At 46.7% G+C, this 24,281-nt stretch overlaps 1 protein-coding gene across 1 annotated transcript in view; it reads right to left on the minus strand.

The window, feature by feature from the left end:
• The window catches only part of IGHMBP2 (immunoglobulin mu DNA binding protein 2), a 41,371-nt gene that overhangs the window by 6,108 nt on the left and 10,982 nt on the right, over positions 1-24,281 (minus strand). The window contains exons 5-10 of the mRNA XM_084287179.1: positions 22,939-23,102; positions 22,309-22,509; positions 18,318-18,465; positions 15,799-15,973; positions 5,889-6,071; positions 1,353-1,471 (exon numbers count right to left, since the gene is read on the minus strand). Coding sequence (XP_084143305.1) covers positions 1,353-1,471; positions 5,889-6,071; positions 15,799-15,973; positions 18,318-18,465; positions 22,309-22,509; positions 22,939-23,102 — 990 coding nt within the window. The remainder of the gene's footprint in view (positions 1-1,352; positions 1,472-5,888; positions 6,072-15,798; positions 15,974-18,317; positions 18,466-22,308; positions 22,510-22,938; positions 23,103-24,281) is intronic.

Consider the following 24,281-nt stretch of genomic DNA (forward strand, 5'->3'; position numbering starts at 1 on the left):
CTTAATCCAAGAGATAACAATAATCCAGGCAGGGGCTTAGTCTCCCTCTGAAGTGGACCTCACTGCAAATTCACGTCTCTAGTCTGTGGCTGAAAGAAGCCCAGCTTTGTTTTATTTTACTTTTCAGCTCCTGCATTTCTCACACCCCCGTGGTCACAGAAACAACCCTCGTGCTCAGACCTGTGGGCTCAGAGCTTCCAGACTCTGCAGACAGCCTGCCACAAACAGCTGACTACTCAGGCTGGTGGCTGCCTCAGAGAGATCTAACAAGGCCAAGCTAAATATGAGTGTAAGCTACTTCACTCATTTATCTGTCAGCCTGCCTTTACCATCTTTTCCAGAAAAACACGTCTAAAAATCCAGCACCAGCAGCCTGCCAAATTTTGGGAGACTTGCATTTAATCCCCTGCTTAGAATGCCTGAACAATCCTGCAGAAGTTTTTCTAGATCTCCATTTGGGGGCAAGAGCCTTTCTCTGTCTCAGTGGGACCATGGGAATTGGTGCACGGGAAAACGAGAGGCACTGAAACCAGTGGATTTTCATGAGAAAGATAATCAAACTGGTAATAATCTGCCTTTGTATTTTACAGTTTGTTTTCCATGTTTTGTCGGAGAGGGACTTGGAGCCTCAGAAATCTGTCACTGGTGTTAGGTCTGCACCAGCAGGGAAACCAAATGAATCCCTGAAGCACGCAGCAGTGTTGCCAAATGCTCTCTTTGGCCACATGAGAGGGACTGGTCAGAGAAGCCCGTGGCTCAGCCACTGGGGGAAAAGTTTGTCGTGTGGTGGGCAGGGGTGGCCAAGGCCCTCCACGAGCCTCTTAAGCACTATCGAGCCAGACTAAGCGTAGAGGAGCACGAGCAGCATCCCCGAAGAGCAGATCACATCCATTCAGCCTGCTGTGAATGCAGGGACGCAAAGGAGGCAGCATCTTCATTTTCATATTTTCTCCTGCTTTATGAGAATGGCTATGGATCCCGACTTCACACTCAATCTTTATAATGAAACCTATTTTTTAAGCCAGAAAAACACATGGAGCTCGGTGTCTCGGGAAGATTCATGGAGAACAGCCACGTGGGACTTTATGAAAGCAGCTGATGAATGGGAGGCAATTCTGAGCCACATCCACAGCCTCTCTGAAACAGCCTCGTGCCGTGCTCAGTATTATTTCTCTTGTGTGAGGTATCTGCTGCAGGGATTCCCCACCCTGCCCTAGCCCTCAGCTCTGCCTCCAGTGCCTGGCTCCTTGGGGACCCTACCTGCACCTCAGGGGGAGCATCTCAGCACCGTGACTGAGCCGTGAGGCTGAGGACCTCGATGAATTCTTGCAATTTGCCCAGAACAGTGGTACCTGGATTGCCCTTGGACTGTTCGTCTTCCACTTCCAGCTCAAGCAGGCCACAGCCAGCGGTGTCGATGAGGAGTAAGGGGATCGTGGTCTCTTCTGTGGAGGTGACTCCCGGTAGGTCCCTGCAAAAAAAGGGTGTTGGGAAAGGGCCAGCTGACAGCACTGAAATTAGGCCAGAAGGGCCCTCGTTTGTCTGGTCGCTTACTCCTCCCAGCAACACAGCAAGGGCGAAGGGGGAAAACACAGCTGGGTATTGCTTCCCAGGGACAAGGCTGTGGGGCAACCACAGCCATCTGAGAACTGAGATCCCCCCACTATGAGTCTCTCCAAACTCTGGTCCTTTTTGTGCTGGCAGTGATGCTACCGAAGAGCCTGCCACGTACAGCGATAACTAGGCAGGGCCCTTTAGTTCTGGGGGGAGTCTCGGGCTTTTATCTCCAGACTTCCTGGGTTCAGTGCCAGGAGTGCAACCACAGGCACCAGCAGAGGAAGTCCCAAAGCCCCAGGGAAGTCTGGCAATGCCAGGAAGCCACAGCTGAGGAGCCTTTATCGCCCTGCGCTGTGGGATCGTGCTTTAAATTACTCCCTGAACGAGGAGCTGGGTCAGCCAGCAGCACTGTGAGCTTTCTCAGTGCCTCTGCTGCACAGCCCAGCTGCTGTAGGCAGGGGTGTGTGTGGGTGGCAGCATCTCACTCAAATGACCTCAAACAGGAAAGCTACGCAGGCCTAGGGAGACGTGGCAGCTGCTCTCAGAGGGAAAAGAAGCATTACTGGAGATTTGACAGCAGTGCTGTTGGGCAAGACAAGAAAGTGCAGCCCAGGGAGCCACAGAGGAATTGGATTTTCACATCCTTTCTACATCTAAAGCTTCTGCATTCACAAGAAAATAATGAAATTTAATAAGCCGCGTTTTATTATTCGAGAAAGCTGCTTGCTGAATTCACAGCCTAGGAAGAGGACTGGGGATGGAGGACAGGAAGAGAAAGCCCAGAGATGGCAAGAGAGCTCTGAAACAAGGTGTTACGGTGCTTCACGTGCTAGTCAAGGAGAGCTGTGCCTCTGGAGAGCCTTGCCAATAAGAATGGCAGACAGCAAGCCATCGAAGAGGAGGATTACCTCCAAATGACAGGCAGGGAAGTGAAGGCAAAGCCAGTTTCCAGTTCCATCTGCAGCCTCTCCTCCTGAGGACTCCCAGCACTGCATTTGTATGCCTCCGACTGCCCCGTTTCCCGTGGACTCCGGACATTATTCATTGCAGTGACAACAAGAGTCTCCTCTCCTGACTGAAACTCATTTTTCTGCTGTCTCAAAGCTAGTGCTGTTGTGATGCATGGCTGGGAAGTACAGAGACCAACACAGCTATGCTGGGGAGCCAAAGCCCTGCAAAAGTGCCCGAGGTGCACGCTCCCCACTCCTACAGTGAGCAGAAAGTTGAGGTCTCCACATAGAAAATCCTGGTTCTTTATCTGCTTGTAGTGGCCACAGGAAGACCTCGTAGCATCTCTCGATGCCAGGAACAACCTCAACCCTGGGAATGCTGCTTCAGAGGACTAACTACCTGCATAAATCTTGCAGGGGAGAGAAGAATTCACTCTTTTTTAAGAGATTGCAGCAGAGCCAGCTGTTACCTTGGAGAAAAGATCTCTGGTGCTGTTGTGGTTTAACCCAGGGATGGATTTTTGCTCCTGGAGGGACTCTTGCCCTCCAAGGATAAACTCAGTCATCCATGCAGCCAGACACTTGGTCCAGGCTCAGTGTGCTGCCCTGGGGCATCTGGGGACCCAGTGCTTTGTCTGGGAGGAGCTGGTCCCAGCTGGGTGAGTTGGGGCACTCTGGCTTCTGAGGGTCCTACTAGGAGGGGTTCCCCCATTTTCCCCATCAGTGAGAGGGTGCTGGCCCCCAAAAATGTGCTAAGAGAAAGGACACCCAGCGCTTTAAAAAACTGACAGCAGAAGCTGCTGGCGATTTTCAAACCAGTTCCTCACAGATTGAGTCACAAATGTTTTGAATGTTGGAAAATACTGCTTGCAGTCTCTTGGACTTTATTCCGGAGATGTGTGGGGGTTTCTGATGTGCTTTGTCACCCATTTCAGAAGGAAGGGGGATGTGGGAAGAAGGTTTTGCTCCCTTGGAAATATTCCTCCCCCCCCTCAAAAAGACACTGCAGGAAAACAAAGTTACCTTCTGTGAGAAAAGATGGTGCTGGAGAAATCCCTAGCAGATGGCAGACAAAGTGCCTCTGAATTCAAAGCAGAAGTTGGTAAGGAAATAGGAAGCCATTCAGAGCAGAGCTGCAGGTCTTTCAAAGCCTCGTGTCTGTGTTTCAGGTAGAGGAGACGAGACTTGCATCAACGATGCTCTTCAGAGAAAGGCCACGGTGATTATGGTCTAGATCACCTCGGATCTTTCTTCAAAGGAATACCTCAAAATGTGTTCGGCAGAGATGGGAACCCCGCTCTTCGCACCGTGTTTCAGGACTGCTCAGGTTCCTCGAGCATCGGCCACCAGCCCTTAGGAAGGAGGTAACAAAAAGCCCCAAAGCCAGAGTTTGGGTAAAGGCTATTGCAGCTGCAGCCCGGGGTTTGACTGCTCTTCAGCAGGAGCAGGTAACTCCTGTGGGCACTCCTGAGCCTTCCCTAGGATGCTTCTGCTTGTAAGAGAGGTTTTCTGTGAACTACCCGAGGGAAAAAACTTGCTTATTTCTCACTCAGGCACTGCATTAAGCAAATCATTCGGCCTAAGTCAACAAAAGACAGGAGGTGGTCACAAATATCATGAAAGAATTTGTACTAGCAACCCAAATATAAGAGGATTGTGGTCCAGTATCAAGGCCCTGCCTTATCTGTCTTCTACAAAAGCACAGAAATAATTTTATGTGCTCTAGTGCCTGAGCTGAAGACTGCTGTATTCATGCGATATGTCAGCAGGGCTGTGGGCTGGCAGATTTGATTACAGGTTTAGACATCAATATCTGCAGGAAAGGGCCCTGAGCAGGGACAAAGCTGTCCTGTGGGCTGAAAAGAAAGACATTCACTCCTTTATCAACCATAAAAATTAGCCAGCTCATCAGAATAACAGTCCGCTAACTTCAACTTTTCAATTAGCTCCTATTTTAACGGTTTCAAACCATTTTGCCTGGGGTTTCTCATTAGCTGCTATTTTTAATTTGTGAAGCTAAACGGGAAAATCGGCATGTCAAGGAACAAGAACAACTGAGAAGTGCATTTTGTATGGCACCAGTCCTGGAATTAGATCCTTGTGGCTAAAACATTGCTGAATGAGTCCTGTCCATCTCAGCTGAGCTCCTGGCAGAGATGAACCATCAGAAAGAAGCCTTTTTACTTAAAGACCTCACTGCACAACACCTATATAATTACATATATATATATACATACAAAATATATATAAACCATGACATTATTCAGCATAGCTTCTCTGCTGTAAGTAGAGCTGAAGCCCTGCTGCAGAGCATGCTGACACATGCAGAAATCCCCACGCTGGCTGCAGCAGATGAAGATGGGGGTGTCGGGGCTGTCTCAAACACAAAGCTTGTTCTTCTTGTCTGGGCACAGGTTCCTATCTCACAGCATTGTTCACATTGTTCACAAGTAAGATAATTATGAAACAAGCACAACAAGATGGCCTCTCCAGCTGTCTCTGTCCAAAACTACTCCTGCTATCTCTTTCTATTTCCACTGTGAGATGAAGAGATTCTAGGGGAATTTCAAATTTTCCAACTCCTACATATCTGCATTAAAAAAAAAGCATTGCTAAAAATACAAAAGCACAATGCAGACAGGCACTGTGGTATTTTGTGCTTCTCCAAGTCCAACAGAGAGAATTAATGTTTTCCCATTCACCTCCCAAGAATTCTGCTGAGTGCAGTTTTAAAAAGCACCAATTATTGACAGTCACAGCATGTGTTGGCAAACAATTGCTGGTCCCAGGATGCAATGGAAAAGAAACGCTAGTCATTTCCTCTGAATTACCAAATGAATGGTAAAATGTTGCAGACAAGGAGTGTTGCAGACAAGGATCTGATGCTGTTGGACCTGCCTCAGGTGCTGGCTTGGCAGTAAAACTATCCAAGCCAGAAAGGGAATCTTGCTTTCTCATCTTTCTGATGTCAATTCTGGGACATGGTGGTCCACGTAATTGCTTGGACATGTGGAAAAACAGTAAAAGTCAGCATCTGGCCCTACCCCCAGTGAAAGCCTCAGGCAGAGAAACGCTGCTTGGGGTCATCCCACTGCAGGTCAGGTCTTTGTATTTTGTCAGCAGGTGCAAGAGGATTTTATTTAACAATTTATCATACCAATGATAATAATCATTTATCATACCAACGGAGGAAATGGAAGATAACTCTGCATAGCTTCTTGTTACAAAGAATGTTTCCTCAGTGAAATACAGGACGAAAGAGAAATGCCATCACAGGGAGGAATGGAAAACTCCATCACGGGGAAAGGGACAAACCCCACATGCATTGGGATAAAAAAGACATCTCTGCTCAGCTACACCACCAAGGAATAAGTCACTTACTTGAGCAAATGCTGGGCTACTGATGGGTGAGCAGTGAGCCGGCCGCTGTACATCTCCGAGGAAGCCCACTGCATGATGGCCTCGTGCATCCGGTACTGCACCGTCAGCATCTTCACGATCTTCTCCCCGTACCTCTCGATAAGACGCTCCATCAAACTGAGTGAAAGGCCGCTGGCAGCAGCCCTGCAAGGGAAAAGCAAGTCAGAAGTGGAGTCTAGATGTCTGTATGAATCTAACCCCGTTTGCACTAAAGAATCAATAAGCGTCTTCTTGGTACGGACACGGCTGTGGTAGTGATGCAGCTGGAACTGAACACAGTGCCCAGCAGTGCTAAAAGTGTGAGGCAGAAATGCTGTCAGAGTACCCTGGATGCATATTCTAGACCCTGCTGAGCACCCTTGTGTGTCTCTGCCCCTTGCTGGGATGGTTTTACCTCCCTGGCCTTCCTCGTGTGTTCCACTTGGGTCCCGGTGGGGAGTGGAGAGGGAGCAGAAGAAGGCTACAGCATCCCCAGCATGAGGTCCCCAGCAGGATGAAGCCCTCAGGGACAGACTGTCACAGATACCAGATCGGTCTGAATGTGTCAGGATGGAGAGATGCCTGCTTCCCTTTCCCACAGGGCAATGTCTGCTGGCATTGCCACCATCGTGTGGGAGACACAAATGGTTTAGGAGCCATCCCTGCCTGGAGCAGCCACTTCTCACACCCAGATTCACTCTGTGTGGTTTGAGTACGAGGAGTCAGGATGCCCAGCATGGGTAAACAACTCCAGAACAAAATACTCTTAACCTGTAAGCTCATCTCCTCAACATCCTCGAGCTCCTCATACAAGCTGTGTGTAGCACATCGGTCAGCCTAACACTGTACTCACATTACCCCTAGCTCAGCAGTGGCATCAAGATCACCTCATGCATTATTACTACAGCTTGACCCTACAAGCATCTTAAAACACTTGGTGTCAGCACAGCCAGATCTTATTGGTGTTTTATGGAGACACTTGACATGCAAGCGTTCTCATTACCCCTTGGCTGCTCAACCCAGACCAAGGTTGCTTTATGGCCCATCAAGAAAACCAACACTCCCTCACTTATGGCAGAGTTCCCAGCGACACAAATTAATAAACCTGCTAATGAAGTAAGCCTTCCAGGAGCCTAATTGCTTTCTCTTTGCCGTACAGAAAGGGTTTGTCAGACACATCTCATCGCAGCGCTGTCTGAGGAAGGAGGAGAGGAATCGCGGTGTGAGAGTTACTCGTTTTCAGCATTTTGAGCCTTGTCCTGGACTCGTGGTTGCTCCCAGAACACACAGAACAAGCACGGCAATGATGAAATGATGACAGGGAACAGCTCGGGAAAATTGTTTCTGTTGAGGCCGAGGGGCACAGCACGCATCCAATTACTGCTGCGGGGAAGCGCGGCAACAATACATGGCCCCACGGCGAGCGCCGTGTTTGCTGCGCCGGCCAGCTCTGTCACGTTAACGGCCAGCTTGGTAAATATATCAAGAGACCGCAAATTCATTAAAACTGCAGAAGGGAAAATTGAGGGGAGATTTTTCTGAGGACAGAAGTCGAGTCTCGTTAGCCCTCCTCCTTGCGAGATTGCAGAATACAGTACACAGGGAGTAAAAAAAAAAAAAAATGGATCATAAGCTGCAAACGGTCACGGCTGCAGGATTTTGGAGACAGCGCTGCTTTTTCAAAGGCTGTTTTAACATAATGAGCACTAAACAGCGTACACAGCCACAGAGGCCAGGAGAAGGGCTGGCAGGGGTGCAGTGAGGATATTCGGGGTTATGTGACAGCAGCTTCCAGCTGTGTTGTGTGTTCTGCTGCTGACCATGGCCCCTGCTGAGGGAGGCCGTGAAGCCTTTACAGCTTCCCAGCCCCTGGGCTGCTCCTGAAACATGGCAATTTAGGAAGCAGTGCGGCTCTCCTGCTGTCCCCCAGCAGGAAAGCAAGGAAAAGCACTGGCACCGAGCTGCGAGCTGCCTTCACTTCCTACTGAGTTATGTCCTGTCTCTGCCGGCTGGACGAACCTTGTAGGTCACTTGGATCCCGTGTTTTTTTGCTGGATGGATGCTGGACCTGTGTTGTGGCCTTGTGTCCAGCCTACATGCTGATAGGACTCCCTGCAGAGACCCCAGACTTCGTTCATCCCACGCTGGTATCTCCCCAGGTATCTCCCCTTTGCTTTTATCCTTTACTCTCCTCCCCTGGCTCACAAGTTCTTGCAGGTCTAAAGCTGACTCTTCTGCAGAACCAGCAGGAAAAAAAAAAAGCAGTGGTTTTTAACAACAAACGTTCTGAAGGGTGTCTTCTAATGATATACAATAATGCATGGGGGAGGCATTAAAATCTCACAGCAAGCCCTGGAAATAGCACTCTTCTATACACTAACAGCACAGGTTTCACCGCAGGGATCTACATGAGGTTATATGTTGAATTAATAATGAAGATATTAAGCTGCTCACGAATATTTCACCTGTTAATAAGTTTCCTATTATTTACAGCTCAGTTAATTCCTGCAATGGTTGCTCCCTATGCCAACGAAATAACGCAGCACAGAGCAAAAGCTTTTAAGTGTTGCTTAAGATATGAAACTGGGATAGGAAGGTGGAGAGACAGAACCACATCCCTGATGCTCAGAAAACATCTGCTTTAAAATACATTAAGTAAAGATAGAAACACCAAGATTACCCAAACAAGCCCACAGAAGCCAGTGTTTGCTCTTAACCTGGTTTTGCCTTGGTTCATATGCAGGAAAAGGCTGCACTTGGCTTGAATATGCCTTCGTGTGGGTACCTGGATGGATCCCAAAGAGGAAGGATGAGGCCCTGGTGCTGTGTGCTGCTCTTTACAGGTAAGGCTAACAGTGACAGCTGCAGCCAGGTGGAACCAAGTAGTTCAAAGGCTCTCGTGCCCACCGTGGTGTGAAATATCCTTTATGGGCTGGGCGTGAGGAGCCAGCCTGCCACATCGATGTAAAGAATGATCTTTATCGGGGGAGCAAATGGGAAGTGTTTCCCATGGGGGGATGGAGCTGTACCTTCAGTCACGTTACATCATTCCTTATTCACTCTCTGGGTAGCTGGTCTCCTGTGTAAGACACTCTGATTCCCAGCGTATATCACCAAGTTCAGACAGCAAAGTCTGGAGAAGGATAAATAACAGGATTTTATTGTGTGTGCCTACCTCAAGAGCTCTAGGATGTCAAAAACAGGCTGAGGCTGCTGTGGACATGCAGAGTATTAGCTGTCCTCTGGTTTGTGCCCTGAGATTTTCTATCCTGGTATAGATTTAAGAGGTTTCACAAACAGAAGTAAAGTAGTAGTAGTAAGTGAGGCTGTTCAGAACTCCCCTTTTCTCTGGATATTGAAGATTTTTTTTTTTTTTAATCCTTTTAAATACGAGGGAGCTTGTTATTTCCAGCTGCAGAGGCTAGCAAAGAAAACCTAGGCCTGACATTTGCTCTTCTGTGAGAGAAATTGAAAGCAAATCCATTTTGACCTTGATGTGCAATTCAGCAAAGTTATTTCGGAGGTCTAGCACAGGGGTTGTGGATGGTGGAGGCACCCAGGCTGACTGCTAACAAACACGAAAGCAAAATATCCCTGGGCTTGTCTAAGACACTAGCTGAGAACAAGAGGTCTGATAAGTATCTGCAGGTATCTGAAGAGAGTAAAAACAAATAAATAAGTCAAAGCCCTGACATGGAGACAAATTAACTAGGATGTCAGAAAAGGAAGGAATGAGGACTAAAATGAAAACAAGGAAAACAAATGTTCCTGCCAGACAGCAGAAAGTGTCTAGAAATTGAGATGCACCCTGGGACCAGGCCAAAAAAATGGTGTGAGGCCTGAAGCTGTCGTCAGTGTGCTTTGAGGAAGGCTGCTGAGAGGGGGACAGGCAGGGATGGGTATTTGCCATTGCTGGGAGCCCTCTCAGAGGAAATACATCCAACGTGGACAAGATCTAGGTATAAGGTTTGTAAAGTGTGAGTGGGGGAGACAAGACAACCCAACAGGAGCAAAACATCTCCTGCTCTGCATCCTGAGCTACCTCAAAAAGCATGAAAGAAGTGCATCCCACAGACCACCCAACGAAAGTCCCTTCTCCTCAAATGGAAAAAAAATAATAATAATTGAATGAATGATAAACGTGTGGAAGAAAAAGCAGATAACAAAAAAGTAGTTGCACCAGACAGGGCCCAGCTCCCAGCGCTGAGCACAAGCTGGGGGGCAGCCTGCTCATCTGCTCGTGCTTGCAGTATGGCATCTAGAAAGTCTAAAAGCCCTCCTGTTTCACAGAGACTTCCCACTTGGGCAGGACTGACTTCACACCCGGTAGTAACAGATGATCCTTCTGGCAGCCCAGATTCATCCCGGCTAACTTTAGACCCTGCATTGAGGCCCTGAAAATAGGAGTCCACCCACTGCGGGTCTACTGTCATCAATGGAGGAGAAGAGGAAGGTAGGTGGAAGGATTTGAGTCCTCGGCATGAATCATCCCTGGAAATAGCTTATCTATTTCCATTAACCAAAGAGGGAGCTGGTGGATGATTGGGCTCCTTAATTAATCCTTGGAAATACCCAACAGCATGGAGGTAGAAGGCAGCTGCCTTCGTGCTGCGTCTCGCAGCCTGCAGGGGCCACAGCTGGGAAAAGCACAAAGTGATGCTCTCCAGCCTCTGCTTTGTTCGGGTTGGGAAGGGGCTGTGCTGCAAAGAGGAGAGCTGTAATCCGCACCCTTGTCAATAAAGCAAATGCTTTCACTCAGGCAGCAATTAAAAACAAGGCTGGAGTTCAGATGCATAAAGGAAAAGAGCTGCTCATTTTTAAAGGCGTTTGTTTGAAAAGTAATTGGATTTCTCAAAGTAAGTTGTTCTAATTGATCAAGATTTGTTAGCTTTTGCATTTCACAAGGAGGTTCACAGAGTGCAGCCAAATTCTGTCAGCTGCTCCAGCTGGACTTCACTGCACATCCTCTCCATCACAGGCTTGTTGGGGGCTTTCAGGACACAACAGAGCTTGAAAGAAAAACTCCTTTCGCTGAGCATTACACAGCTTTGCTTTCCACCAGCATGACATGTGCCATCCCATGTTGTTTTTTGTGTTTTTTTGTCCACAGGACAAACACTCTATACCACGCTATTTAAACCCTCTGCAGATTCAGTCTGTCCAAGAGCCCTCTGTTCTACAGAGACCGCAGAGATGAAGGACGTGATTGTACTCTGGGTAGAAAAGAGGCAAATTTTGCTGTTTCCAAGCAGTGGCAAGGTCTGGAAGGAAGGCTGCAGATCAGTGCCTGCCAGAGGAGCACCCACTCTGATTTCTATATGGAAGCTGATACCTACGAGTGTACCCATCTGCAATTAATATCTATGGAGTTGCTACCAGGGGCTCCCACTGAGATGAAAGGTAAAGCCATAAATAGCTCAGAAAGCTTTATTTTCCAGCTGAAATTCATTTTCCACTTGTTTTTCTGCATTCTCAGTCTTCCCAGTTGATCATCTGATCAACGATCAAAGCTTTAAAATGCCCAGTTTAAAATCATTTTATTTAACGAGATGCCAGATTTTAGCAGTGAGGGGAAGGGCAGGAAAGATGGGCACACAGACAAATGCCAGGCTGGGGCTCAAGAGGCCTTGCTCAGGTCTTGAAGCCATCACAGATTTCCTGTATCAAGTGGGGAAAATAATTCTTCTTGTCCCTTTAAACTGTTTCTTCACATCATAACACGGGCTGTCTTTCATTATATACCATGCCTGATACAGTGGAATATTAGCTGGAGTCCTTCAATACTTAAATTAATGTCCTAAAAAGTAATTAATACAGGAAGCTGAACAAGCAGCTTAATTCAGAAAGCTGTGTTTCCTCTGGCTCACTCCTGTACAGTTTCTCTTGTGGCCAACTACTCTGGTTGAGTTCATATGATGGCTCTCCTCAGAGTGCAGGCATAAACCCAGGTTTCAGCTTTGTCACCTACTTGTACAGAGCTGAAGATCTCCAGGACTTCCACGCCTTGATGGATTTCCTTCACATTAGCTAAAGCATTTCAGGAGTTATTTGGAAAACTGAGAGAAGAATGGCTTGCACTGCCAGCAGCGCTGCAGCAGCTTTGCCTTTTAACCTAAGCACAGAGAGGCTTGCCTGGAGCGTGGCAGCATTTACAAGCCCAGCCTGTATTTCTTCTGTGTAAGCTGAAGTCAGCTTGGCTTTTTGCACTTTATCTTCCAAAATACAAGGCTGAGCTGGGGATTGGTGTCGTGTCTGAGCAGCACTTGGGTCATGGACGTGCCGATGCCCTGCGCAATAATGTTTTCTGCATAGCAAGTTTTTCAGATCATAATTCATTGGTAAGTCAGGCTGAAATACAGAACTGCTAATGCTGTTGACTCAGACCCACGGTCTCTCTGTCCTATTTTATTTTAAATCTATTTAACTTAGGTAGGGCACAGAGCGACAGTGTCTAAACATCGCTGAGGTCCAAAAGGGATTACTCCACGAGATGGGAGCTGACCTAACAACTGGCTTCCCTGCACAGTTGTTAACCTTGACAAGGTTGAAAAGCCAGAAGATCTGACTTCTGCCAGCACCCTCTCTTAATTTTACAAATACCAGTTCTTTGTGCAGCTGGGGTTTAAAAATACAGAAGGAAAGCAAAACCTTTAAGCTCTTCTTAAAGAACAAGAATGGGAACAGCAAGGTTAAGCAGCATGGTCTAAGTCGTAACCGTAGGATCGAAGGGGCAAAACAGTTTCTGATGGAGAAAAGAGGACGTTAAGCTCACTTGTGAATGCAGGAGAGATGCAAACTAGTGGCAGCTTTCCACTGCACAGTCAAATGAACTCAAAATTGAGTTAAAGAAAAGTGCAGCAGATCTGCAGCAGATGGGTCCTACCAAACACAAGAGCTCCCTGCCGTCAGCTCCATGAAGCAGCACCAGCAAAGGCTCCTGACATCAGCCATTGTGAGTGAGAGGCCAGAAGAAAGCAGCTGGGCAGGTGGTATAATGTTTTCTGAGCTCTTCTGAAAAAAATCTGCTTCATTTCAAAGAGCAGGCAAAACTGACATCAGTCAAGTGTTAGACACACTCAGGCACAGCAGCAGGATTGGTATTTCTACTACATTTTGCCTTACTCTTGGGGAATTAAGTCTCTAGGCTCTGTTCCTGGGGCTGGGCAGCCCTGTCTGCTTCACTAGCAGATGGCAATTCCAATAGCTGTTGCTTTGGGACCACAGTGAGTGTTTGGTGATTGTTTTCATCCAATTCAAACTTCTGATTTAATAAATAAGCATTACTGTGGCAGGAGCACTTGGCCCAGAACAAGTGAACACAGCACTTAAAAACAACAACCAAAAAAACCAACATCCACCCCTCTAAGAAAAATGACAAAAAGCCAACAACAAAAAAAAACACTCTGAAATTGGAAGGACCAAGCTGTAAATTTCTTCTTCTTAGTAAATAGAAACTTCCTCCAAGCAGTATCTTGTACATTATACAAGGAGCTCTTCTCTGCTGGGCATGGTTTTGTTACCTGATTCCAAAGAAACCAAATCCCTCCTCCAGCAAGCAAGCAAGGATCTACCAGGAGCTAAGCTTGCTCTAGCCTTCATCTAGTCCCTGACTATTAACCTCTTTTCAAGATGAGGTTAAGAACAACTCAGTTCACTCAGCACAAACTGCAGCCTCCCTGCAGCTCCCCGGCCTTGGCCAGCCATTTGGCTGCTGCTTGTTCCCAGCTTACAGATGGGGAAAACCTGGGCTCAGAGAGACAGCCTGCAAAGCCACAGCAAATAAACACCAAACCAAGAAGGTTAGGGGGTACCAGACGGGCATTTTTGTGCAGATCACCAACCTAGATAACTCTGCTAGACTGTGTAGGAGTGTGCTTATCACTTGCAAAGATTTAAAAACATTGAGCATTTGTGCATCAGGTAAAAACCAGGCCTTTGTCTCCAGGTTGATACAGCTCCTTATCATTATTTGCACTGTCTCTCAGGCACCTGCTGAGCTGTTGCCTCCTGTGGATGTTTCATTTCTCTTGTTCAAAATTCAAGTGAGGTTATAGATACGTATCTGGCTAATTATTTTTTGGAAGCAGGAGAAAGTTTATGAAGTCAGAACTATTTCTCTGCTTGTGCACAAAGCCAGTTCAGTAATTCCAGATCTAGAGCAAGATAAACATGCCTGCATTTATATTTTAAACTACCAGAAAGCTCCCAAGTACTGTTCAGAGTATCCCCCTCAAAGCACAGGCAATTTACAGTAGCCACAGATCTTTTCCACAAACTACTTGTTCTTAATGTGCGTGTTATACATATTGCAGTTTTATAATCAGTGTGGTGCGTGTGATAATGTGGTGCAGCATCTCAGTGGGCCAACTCCCACATTAATATGTTAAATGAATAAATGCAGAACCATAGAGGCAGAATTTAATAAAGGAAAGAGAAGACTTGGATTAATCTGAGCAGGAGCCTAAATTCACTCTACAGAGCCTGTAGTCAGCAAAGAGAAGGTAAACTAGGCCACCCTTCTTGCCAGGTGGAAGAAAACCTCACACAGAAAAACAGATTATTTTTCTTAAAAACAATCATTTGAAAATCTACAAATTTTTGGCTTTTATTCACCTTCTGTTTGCTGACCATTTTACTAACTTCAGTGGCTGACATGCAGTATTTTAAACTCTTTTTAAACAACTTTTCCAACCAGTCTGAAAATTTCAGTGCAAAACAGAGAAAACCAAGAATTCAAACACAGTGCTCATAAACAAGCAGAATCAAAAAAAAAAAAAACTCAACTAATGACACATCTCTCAGGAAAAACATCTATTAATGTATACACAATTTTGAGTAATCCTGTATTAGCACAGTACTCCTTCTCACTAAAGGCAAAAACTAAATCAAATAATGCAAGCTCAACACCTTTAATTCTTCAGAGCTGGGGGACGTTTCAGCTGGCTGATGGAAGGATGCAGATAAGCATGCTTGAAGGCACCATCAGTTCCCTAGCAGTACCAGTCAGGACAGTATCCTCTCATCTCATGCTCTTTATCTCACAAGTACCTGCCCCTTGTACAAATGCCCTCATTGCATTCATCCTCCCTGTCTGCCTTGCTTTTTGCATGGAGGATCCTCTCTTGTGGATACACAAGCTTTAATTGCATGCAGAACATGGACAAACAGCAATCTCAGAGAAGGCAGGCAATCTAGCAGCCAGATCATGCCCCTGCAGCTTAGAAGCCCTATGCAGAATGGGCACGGCAGTATTTCAAAAGCTCACATGTCCCTGTCACTCTGTGACAACTACATTCCCGCTACAAACAGCTGGATCTGGCACAGAATTGCCTTCAGTTTCTCAGGTTTCCTTTAGTGCCTCTACCAGGGCAACCCTCCTATGCTCCAGCCTAAAAACTTGATCTGGTATGCAGGCTCCTGTAAGCCACATCTAAGCTCCTGCACATCGGAGAGTCTCGTGGGCAAGGTGCTCGCGCCTTGGAGAACTCACAAAAGCTCCTAAGTGGGGCCAAAGGCTGCCTGTCAAATCACTCTCCCTGTCTGGAACCTCAAAACCCTTACAAGCCCTTGAGCAGTTGCCCAGCATGCAATTATCAGCACAAAAGGAGGCTCTCCAGCACCATGCTGACTACCAATGCTGTGCTATTATGTGAGTCAGCAGCAGGTAACACAACTGTCACGTCCTTGTGCTGTAAGAAAGCCTGCTCAGATGGAGGTGCACTAAACTTTAAGCAGTGGCTCTGGGTAGAACAGGTCTGATGTAATTCTGGCTGTGTGACCAAGCCCAGCCAATGGAGGACACTGCTAAATAATTGCATTAATGAAATGTGTTGAAACTTGAGGTGTCCAGAAGCACAAACAACAGAACCTGTGGCCACAAACTGCTCCTTACTTGTGAGAGATGATGGTGGGGGGAAGCTGCTTGTGATCCCCAGCCAGGATGCACTTGGGAGCTTTCAGCAGAGGTATCCAGCAGCTGGCTTCCACGGCCTGTGCACACTCGTCTATCACCACAAGATCAAAGTGATCTTCAGGAAGCAGCTTCAGTGGACCATCTGAGGAAGCACCTAGTGAAAGGACAAGGTGCACAGCTTAGCAGGGAAGAACAGAAGGGCAAACAACATGTTTTTAAAGCAAAGCCTACATGCTTTAATTGTGATTGAGGGAGGTAGAATGATGTTTCTCTGCAGAGATTTAGAGATTCAGCTCTGCAGTCGATGACAAATAAATATACATTTACATGTATGTGTCAGAGTTGTTTTTGCCAATTTCTGTTTGTCCTTTTTTGCCCTGGCATCTGGGGCCAAAAGCTTCCAAAGCATCTTTGAAAACAGCAGTGAAACACAGCTGATAAACAGAACAATATGCTCGAATACTTCACCAGAGCAAAAGTAGAGCAAAAGCAGTAATGAACACCCACTTTCCTTCTGCCCTCAAATGCAAACAAAAGTTCTCACCAACCAGAACTGGAAGGATGACAGATTTGAGATTGCTTAGTATACTGAGGGATACCCCAAAGGGGAAAGATCAGTTGAGACCCAGACTCCTCGACCCTGCTGACCCTGGCTATGCTCCCCTGTCTTTCCTCATGAGAGGAGGAGAAGGGAAACACAAGAGACTGTAGTCAGCCAGGACACGAGCTGTTTTTTATGTCAGACATTCATTTTGTATTGTCAACCACATAACCCTCACCCGGGTCCTGCTATAATCCAGACATGAAACGATATTGATCCGTGCATCAATCAGAACAGTGAGTTTCCCAGGCATCAAAATACCACTGCAATTCAAAAGAAAAAGAAGATGCAAAAGGAGCAAAGAATGATGAAGAAGCCAGGGTGCTAGACAAGGAGATTTTAGTCACAGCGTTTACAGAAATGTTTTTCAAAAGCTCCTGTGCTATTGCAATGTAGCACTAAAAGCAACTGATTAGGAATGATTTTGCTTTGACACTGCAAACCCTGCTGCCTCTACGGCTCTGCATCACATCTGATGTTACAGTTTGTCAACTGAGATGCTGTGTTTTCCTTAAAAAAATAAAATAAAATCCAGCCTATGTCAGTCCATGCTGATAACAAGGGGCATACAGTTGGAACTTGACTTTTGCAGTTTTACCACGCTGCAGGTGGAAGGAAAAGAAAAATAACCAGAAAGGTTCTGTCTAAAACTGTCCCTATGTGGTGTGCAGCTGTGCAGATGGTTTCCTTCCCCTCCAGTGTTGCAGCTCAACTTATTGAACTCCCATTAACTAAAGGTCACTGCTGTCCCTCTGTGTTGCCATGATTAAATTCCCCCTCCGCTGAACCTAGCAACAGAGCAGTTTGGCTTGCATAAATAATTCCCATCAAACTAGATGGTATGAGACAAATACCAAGATTACTTAACCGAGGAAAAGAAAGTTCAAACCCTTTGTTTTTCCATTGCCTTTCACTGAAACAGAATTGCATAGACCTCCAAACAGGCTAGCAAGCCCCAGGAGATAATCAAATCTGATCATCGCAATGCCTAGTACAAAGTAACAGTTTTATTGAAAAAAAGAAAGCTTCCCCCATTTTTTTTTACACAAAGCTACAAGAAGTGAAAGCTCAATTCCCAGCAAATAATTACTGGAAAGAATTTTCTTCCATTTTACCTTCATGTTAGTAACTTGCGAATACCCCATGAGGTTCTTTTTTATAACCTAAAATTACTGATATTTTCCTTCAGCAAGTAATCTCTGAGCAACCAAATTTGAAGATTATAAGTGGGCTCTGGAGCATTACACATCTGATCTAGAAAAGCACTTGTTAAAAGTATGTTTTAAAGTATGTGTTAAATTTAAACACCGTGTTTCCCTTTGATTTCAAGGGATTTTGTAGATGTGCCTACATGTGCTGCCTGACCAACACCTGGAACAGTTCCCTAAATCACATGTGGTTTATTCCACTTGGGTGATTTACAAAACTAACCAAACACACAGACTGAGACCAGGCTACAGAAACACGTGTTGTATTTCATCAGCCATGGAAATTATCCAAGCAGGAAAGCAAATCCATGTGATTTATGAAATCAATTAGCAGACTGCACACTTCCAATAGCCCTTGTTTACTCGCTAGAAGCTGTGCTCCTACTCAGAACTGACAGAGATGGGCCACGCTAGCTCCCACCAAAGGCTCTTCTAAGTTCCATACTCTAGATCCACGAGGTGGTCTACACCTTCTCTTCATTGTAGAGTGGAACAACATGCCAGGGTGTAAGCAGTGGGGATCCCACTGGGGAGGGGTTTGACAGCATGCAGCAAACTTGACTGAACTCCCAGGAGCAGGAAATCTAAGCCTCCCTCCTATCCTGGCAAGATACAGCATTGCATGGCACATGGTTTATGTCAGTCTTGCCAAGTGAGGCACAATATTGCAAACAAAGAGGATCTTGCACCTGTATTTGTAGCAAGGACAACACTGGCGCGAGTAAGGGCTGCAGTCATGGCAGTTTCTTCTCGTTGCTTCAGCTCCTTTTTCAGTGCCTTAATCTCACTGAGAAAATGGCTCCGTTCGCCCTTGTCTTGGGCCTTTTTGGTTTTTGCCTGTAAAATAAAAAACCCAGATAGACCAAACAGGGTTATATTCAGCTTCTCAGATGACCAAAGCAGTCAAATTCAACACGGCTCCTCTATGTACACTACGGTCCACTGGCTTATCAGAATCAGCTTCATAAACTTTGGTTTCTCTTCCCTCGCCCTGCCAGCAAGCCCCTTCTGCAATCAGCACTGCCTGAAACATAACAAGGATGTCTGTCTGTGCAAAAGATGAACTAGATCAATACAACCCCAGGCTCGGTGCGTGGAGCAGCAAAATGAGAACATCACTCACCGCCTATCCGACCGTCTGGGAGCATCAGCACTAGCACCATCACTCATGCTCCAGACAGCGATTTCCCAGACTTAGCTGGTCCATACTTAAAAACCCTCTTAAAAACGTCCTTAATTATGAGCACGAAGGATTGTTAAAGAGTAACTCCCTGACCTTAAATCCTCTGTTCAGCCCTCCTGCTCTGCCCTGTACTTTCCCTGTGCCCCGAAGATCAGCAGAAGGTCAGATGCTTGAGTCCAGCCAACAGCCAACTCTGTGCATAAGCAGAAGCACCTTAGCACATGGAGGGGTGTAATATGTAGTGGTGTTTAGGCTTGCTGGGAAGAGTTCTGTGCCTTTACTGGGTGAGGAACATCACAAATGATCAGGGGAAGCAGGGACCCTTGGTCTCCAAGCGCCCTGGAAGCAGGAGGGCTCCCTGCGCCATGGCCAGCCACAGCAGCAGCTCTGCATTTTTAAAGAGGCGTCTCTGAGTTGTTGTAAATGATTCACAGCAATATCTAGACAGGCTCGTGGCTTTTTTTAGCAACGCCTATTAAATATATCTAAAACATCAACTCATCACCACTGGTTGCTGGCGCTTCCCCGGCTGCAGGCCGGCAGCTACGAGACAACGGACAAGCTGTCGCTCACTGCAGGTCACCTTGAGAAAGCTGCCCGGGCTCTCAAGCTGAAATTTAGGCTGTTTCCTTGGAGGGAAGGCTAATGACACGAGAAACCTGAAAAGGCTACAAACATGGGCTTTCAAAAGCAGCCAAGCCAATAAGAGTTGATGGTTCCTATAGGCATCTTCTGCATGGATGGGTTGTCTGGTGTGTAAGGCCATACCGCAGCTCATACCACAGCATTTCCCCTAGGGAAGATGTTTACTTGTGTCTCTCTCATCTCCCCAGCCACCTGTTTTTGTTAAGCTTCTAGGTATTTAATATCTGTGAGGCCTCTATATGTCTGTCAAACATAGTCAAATAGGTGGATGGGTTTGGAAGTTACAGGGGAGGGATCACATAGGAGGGATCATCTTTTCCTGAGCTAAAAGGACGGAAGATCTTTTCCTTGGCCTAAAGGGAGAGAGTGGGTGCCGTTACTGGTACTCGTTTAGTTGAAGGAACAAAACAGACTAGTGTCAACTTCCCCTCCGCCTGAAACACAGGAAAATTAGAGAGCAAAATTGCTGGTGCCAGTACTGCAAGTTTCATGTCTGTTTTGCAAAAAAAGATCTAGTTACTGAATTAACAACAGCGACTGGCTGATGACATTAAGACCCAAACATCTGGCTGAATGTCAAATCTGAAAGCAGCTGAGAGAGCAGGGAGCCCAGCCCAGCCCTAACAGCACAGTCAGCCCCAAGGATGTTGATTGGCACAGAGCCCAATCACTCCTTGTTAGGGCTTCATGGATGCCAGCAGGCTCTAGTTACCCTAATCTGCCTTGTTTGGGTCCCCACCCATGTGCCCCTCTCCCCTGGGTCTGGGAACTGCATTTAAGGCCAGACCTTGCTCCCTTACCCTTTTATGAACCCTGTAGGGGGGGCTTGCACCAAACTCAGTTGGGTTCTGCTTTCTTCCTGGGCTGTCTGCAGCCTTGTTTCATTGCTTGTTTGGTGATGTGGATGGATAGCTGACCTTTTTTTGATGTTCCTGGACCTATCTGCCTTTCTTGCTTGGGTGCCGTGGGACTGCACTTTTTTTGGTGCAAACAAGACCCAGAAGATGATGTCCTGGAAAGCTCCCAGCCTAATCAGGTGTGTGTGTGTGTGGGGGGGGAATTGGGTAGAAAAATGTGTGCAAAGAACATGGATTTTCATTTACTAGTCCTTCTATGACTGAAGGTAGTGGTAAAGAGGAGAGTGAAGAGTCAAAATAGAAGTGAATGAAGGAAGAAATAATTAAAAGGGCAATTAGGGGACAGTGAGAGGGAGGCCAGGACCTCAGAGGTGAGCTCTCTGCAGCCCAGAGAGAGAAAGGGAGGTAATAGGAGTTGTACTCAATGATCCTTATGGGTCCCTTCCAACTCAGGATATTCTATGATAAGAAGTCAGGTGCATCTTTTGTGAAAGAGCTAGTCATAGGCATCTCAAAGCACTGCCACGCGAGCTGAATTGCAGCAGTATGTTAGATAGTGTTTTTTCTCTGGTGTTATGAAGTGGAACAAGCTCTGGTGGCTAGTCCATATCTCCCATCCCCATGTACCCTTTTCTCTAGGGAAGAAGCAGATGGAGATCTTAGTACTGAAGACTGCTTTCTTCCATTTTCTCCCACTTTTCCCAGGTGAAATCTCTTCCCACCTTTCAAAGTGCTTTCCAAGAAGAGGGCAGGGCAAAAAATGAGCCATTAGTGAGGAAGATGCAAAATATATTCAGTAAAAAAGACTTGGTATCTAGCTGTGATTATAACTGGGTCCTGCATCTGGGGGAAAAAATGAAGCTGCTGCCACAGCAGTAGTTGCAGACTGATGTTCATGGTGCTGAACTCCACATTCAGCCTGCATCATTCAAAAAAGTAAATGTGTGGTGCCCTACCAAAGGGCATGGCAGTATACTTGGGCAAGTCTGATGCAATGTGCAGGGATATTGAAGATGCTTTCTGTGTCTCCTACTGAGACACAGGAGATCTTGCCTAGGCTGGACACATCTGCAGAATGGCTTTTGGACAATGCAGTCACCAGAAAGGGGAGAAAAGTTCTAATTATCATCAAAATCTATTATCTCAAGTAGAAGAGCTACTCAGTAAATTAAGTTTTAAAAAATTAAGTTGTGAAAGAAGAAATTAAGGATGCATTTTTATGGTGTACTCTGCTTTCTACTTGAGGTGGCTGAGAGTGGGAGGGAGTGTTAGGACAGCCAGATATCTCATTAGGGAGTGAATTAATGATGTGAATGTTTCCCTTCCCCTCTGGTGAAGAGGACTGCATGAACAATGCCAGACAGAAAATCTGGAGAGCAGGGCACTGCAGCATCTCCCCCCTGCACAGCAGTAATGACTATGATTTTTCTCTCTTCAGAGAGGAATTTGTCTAGGAGGGGTTTTGCCCTCAGCTGCCTGTACAGCAGATGAAGATGAGTAGTGCTGGCAAATGTATTTGGCTCAGGCATACCCTGGTAGAGAGGCTGTCTCTCTGTAAGATTCTGCTTCAGGCTGGAAGCTTCCCCCATTTTTGATGACCAGGCTTGCACCCCAATTCCTCTCCTCCAAGTTAAATGATCTCCAGGCAGAGGGATGAATGCAGGCTATGTACACCTCCAGCTGTCACTGTGAGACTTTTCAGCTATGCTTTTTTTTTAACCTTTCCCCTCTCCTAAAGTGACCTTCTGCTGATTCCCTCCACATGAAGAGGCCAGTGGTTCAGAGCTAGTCACTGGGACTTGCTTCCAGCCACTCTTCATAGGGCAACCCACAGCACCTGCCTGAAGTCATTGCTTTCCTTGGATACCCCTAAATATCCAAGAAGTGGTGGAATTACTCCTCACTTACAGAGTAACTTGGCTAACAGATTGGGTGCTGCTAACAGAGAGCTGGCGTTCAGGCTACCCACGTGGGGCCTGTTGCAGGGACACGTACGAAGGCCTGGTCGATGTCCTTCCTGATATCTGCCACGATCTGAGCGCTGTCGCTGCGGGCCAGGACCGCGTCCAAGGAATGCTGCTGGATGGGCTCCAGCAGGCGAGCAGGGTGCCCCAGCCGTAGGATGTGGGCTTTGTAGCCAGCCAGCCTCTCCACCAGGTTATCCACTGCGATGTTGGAAGGGGCACAGCACAGGACCTGTGAGGGGAGAAAGCAAGTGCGCGTCATTGCTGATTGTGAGACTGCCAAGGCCAGCAAAGCACTGGAGCAATGGGGTCTGAGCAACAGGAGGGCACTCAGCAGAGCAGAGAGGAGGATATCAGCTGTTAGGAATAAACCACTGACACCTCCATAGCCTCCAGACACCAAAGACAACTCTCAAATTCTCTTCCTGCTTTCAAGCACCAGGGCAGGATCTTCTATAGTTAGCAAATCTGAGCTTTGAAGCTCATATTTGCACCTCATTTCAGCTGGTAGGGGAAACTGCCCAGCCTGTGCAAGTCAAGCCAGGCTCTACTGTGTAACACAGCTGCTGCTGGATCTGCTCCAGCTGCCATGAACCCCAGTGACTTTGCAAAACAAATCAGCATGCTTGCTGCCACTACAGTCCTGTCACTGATTACTCACTTTCAGGCCTTGCTGTACAGCTTGCAGGATGATCTCTACTATCGTCGTGGTCTTCCCTGTGCCAGGTGGTCCATGGACAATAGCAAGCTCCCTCTGTGCCAGTGAGAAGGAGACGGCCTCCCTCTGTGATGTGTCCAGCGAGTCATTGTAAAACTTTAAAGGCTCTGGGGAGACAGCAAGAGATTTCTCAGCCCTAACTTGGGTTCGTGCTGAGAAACAAATCCATGAATATAAACCAGATGCTCCCAGTGGCTGGGCCATGTTTATTAGATAATGAGAGTAACTTGACTGGGGAGTGAGGCATGCTGTTTCCCACCTAGGTGGCTGAGAGACCATAAACTGGTAAAAGTAAGGATTTTTGTACTTCTAGAACAAACAGGCTACCTGTGCTGCATCAGTCTCTCCCCCCCACCTGGTGACGTTTCCAAAGGAGCCAGCATTCAGGTGTGAATACAGCTAGTCTATATATGGACACTTTACAGTGTTTGAAGAGGCATCTGCTTGCCACAATAAAAAACATTTAGGACAGGGATGATGCTTTGGGGATACTTTGGAGGTGAGCCAGCATATTTAGTAAGCATTCAGTGAAAAGAGGGAAGAAAATCATAGAACGGCTTGGGTTGGAAGGGACCTTAAAGATCATCCAGTTCTAATCCCCCTGCCAGGGGCAGGGATGCCACCCACCAGATCAGGTTGTCCAGGGCCTCATCCAGCCTGGTTCTGAACATCTCCAGGGATGGGACATCCACAGCTTCCCTGAGCAGCCTGTGCCAGTGCCTCGCTGCCCTCTTAGTGAAGAATTTTCCTCCTAACCTTTGAAATCTCCCATCTTCTAGTTTAAAACCTTTCCCCCTTGTCCTGTCATTATCTGTATGAGCAAAATGTTGCTCTCCATTTTTATTTTTTTTTATAAGCCACCTTTAAGTACAGAAAAGCTGCAATGAGTTCTCCCTGGAGCCTTCTCCAGGCTGAAGATCCCCAGCTTTCTCAGCCTTTCTCCATAGGAGAGGTGCTCCAGCCCTCTGAGCAGCTTTGTGGCCAGAGCAGAGGGGGACAATCCCCTCCCTGCCCTGCTGCCACCCCTCTGGTGATGCAGCCCAGGAAAAAGATAAAAGCAGCCCATATAAATGATGAGAACTGTTAGTTTGGATTTTTAATCATCAGAAAGGAGAGAAGAGTGTTTAAATTGTGTTATAAGAGGATTGGTTTCACTGCAGAAGATAGAATTCTCACAAGCCACTCTTTACCTCCCAGATTTATCTAATTTAAACCCATTATTTATTCTCATCCCACTTAATCCTGCTGCTAATCTCCTTGTTCATTATGGAAGTTAATTACAGCAG

The sequence above is a fragment of the Netta rufina genome (genome assembly GCF_964035555.1).
Source record: "Netta rufina genome assembly, chromosome: 5".
Classification (NCBI taxonomy): domain Eukaryota; kingdom Metazoa; phylum Chordata; class Aves; order Anseriformes; family Anatidae; genus Netta; species Netta rufina.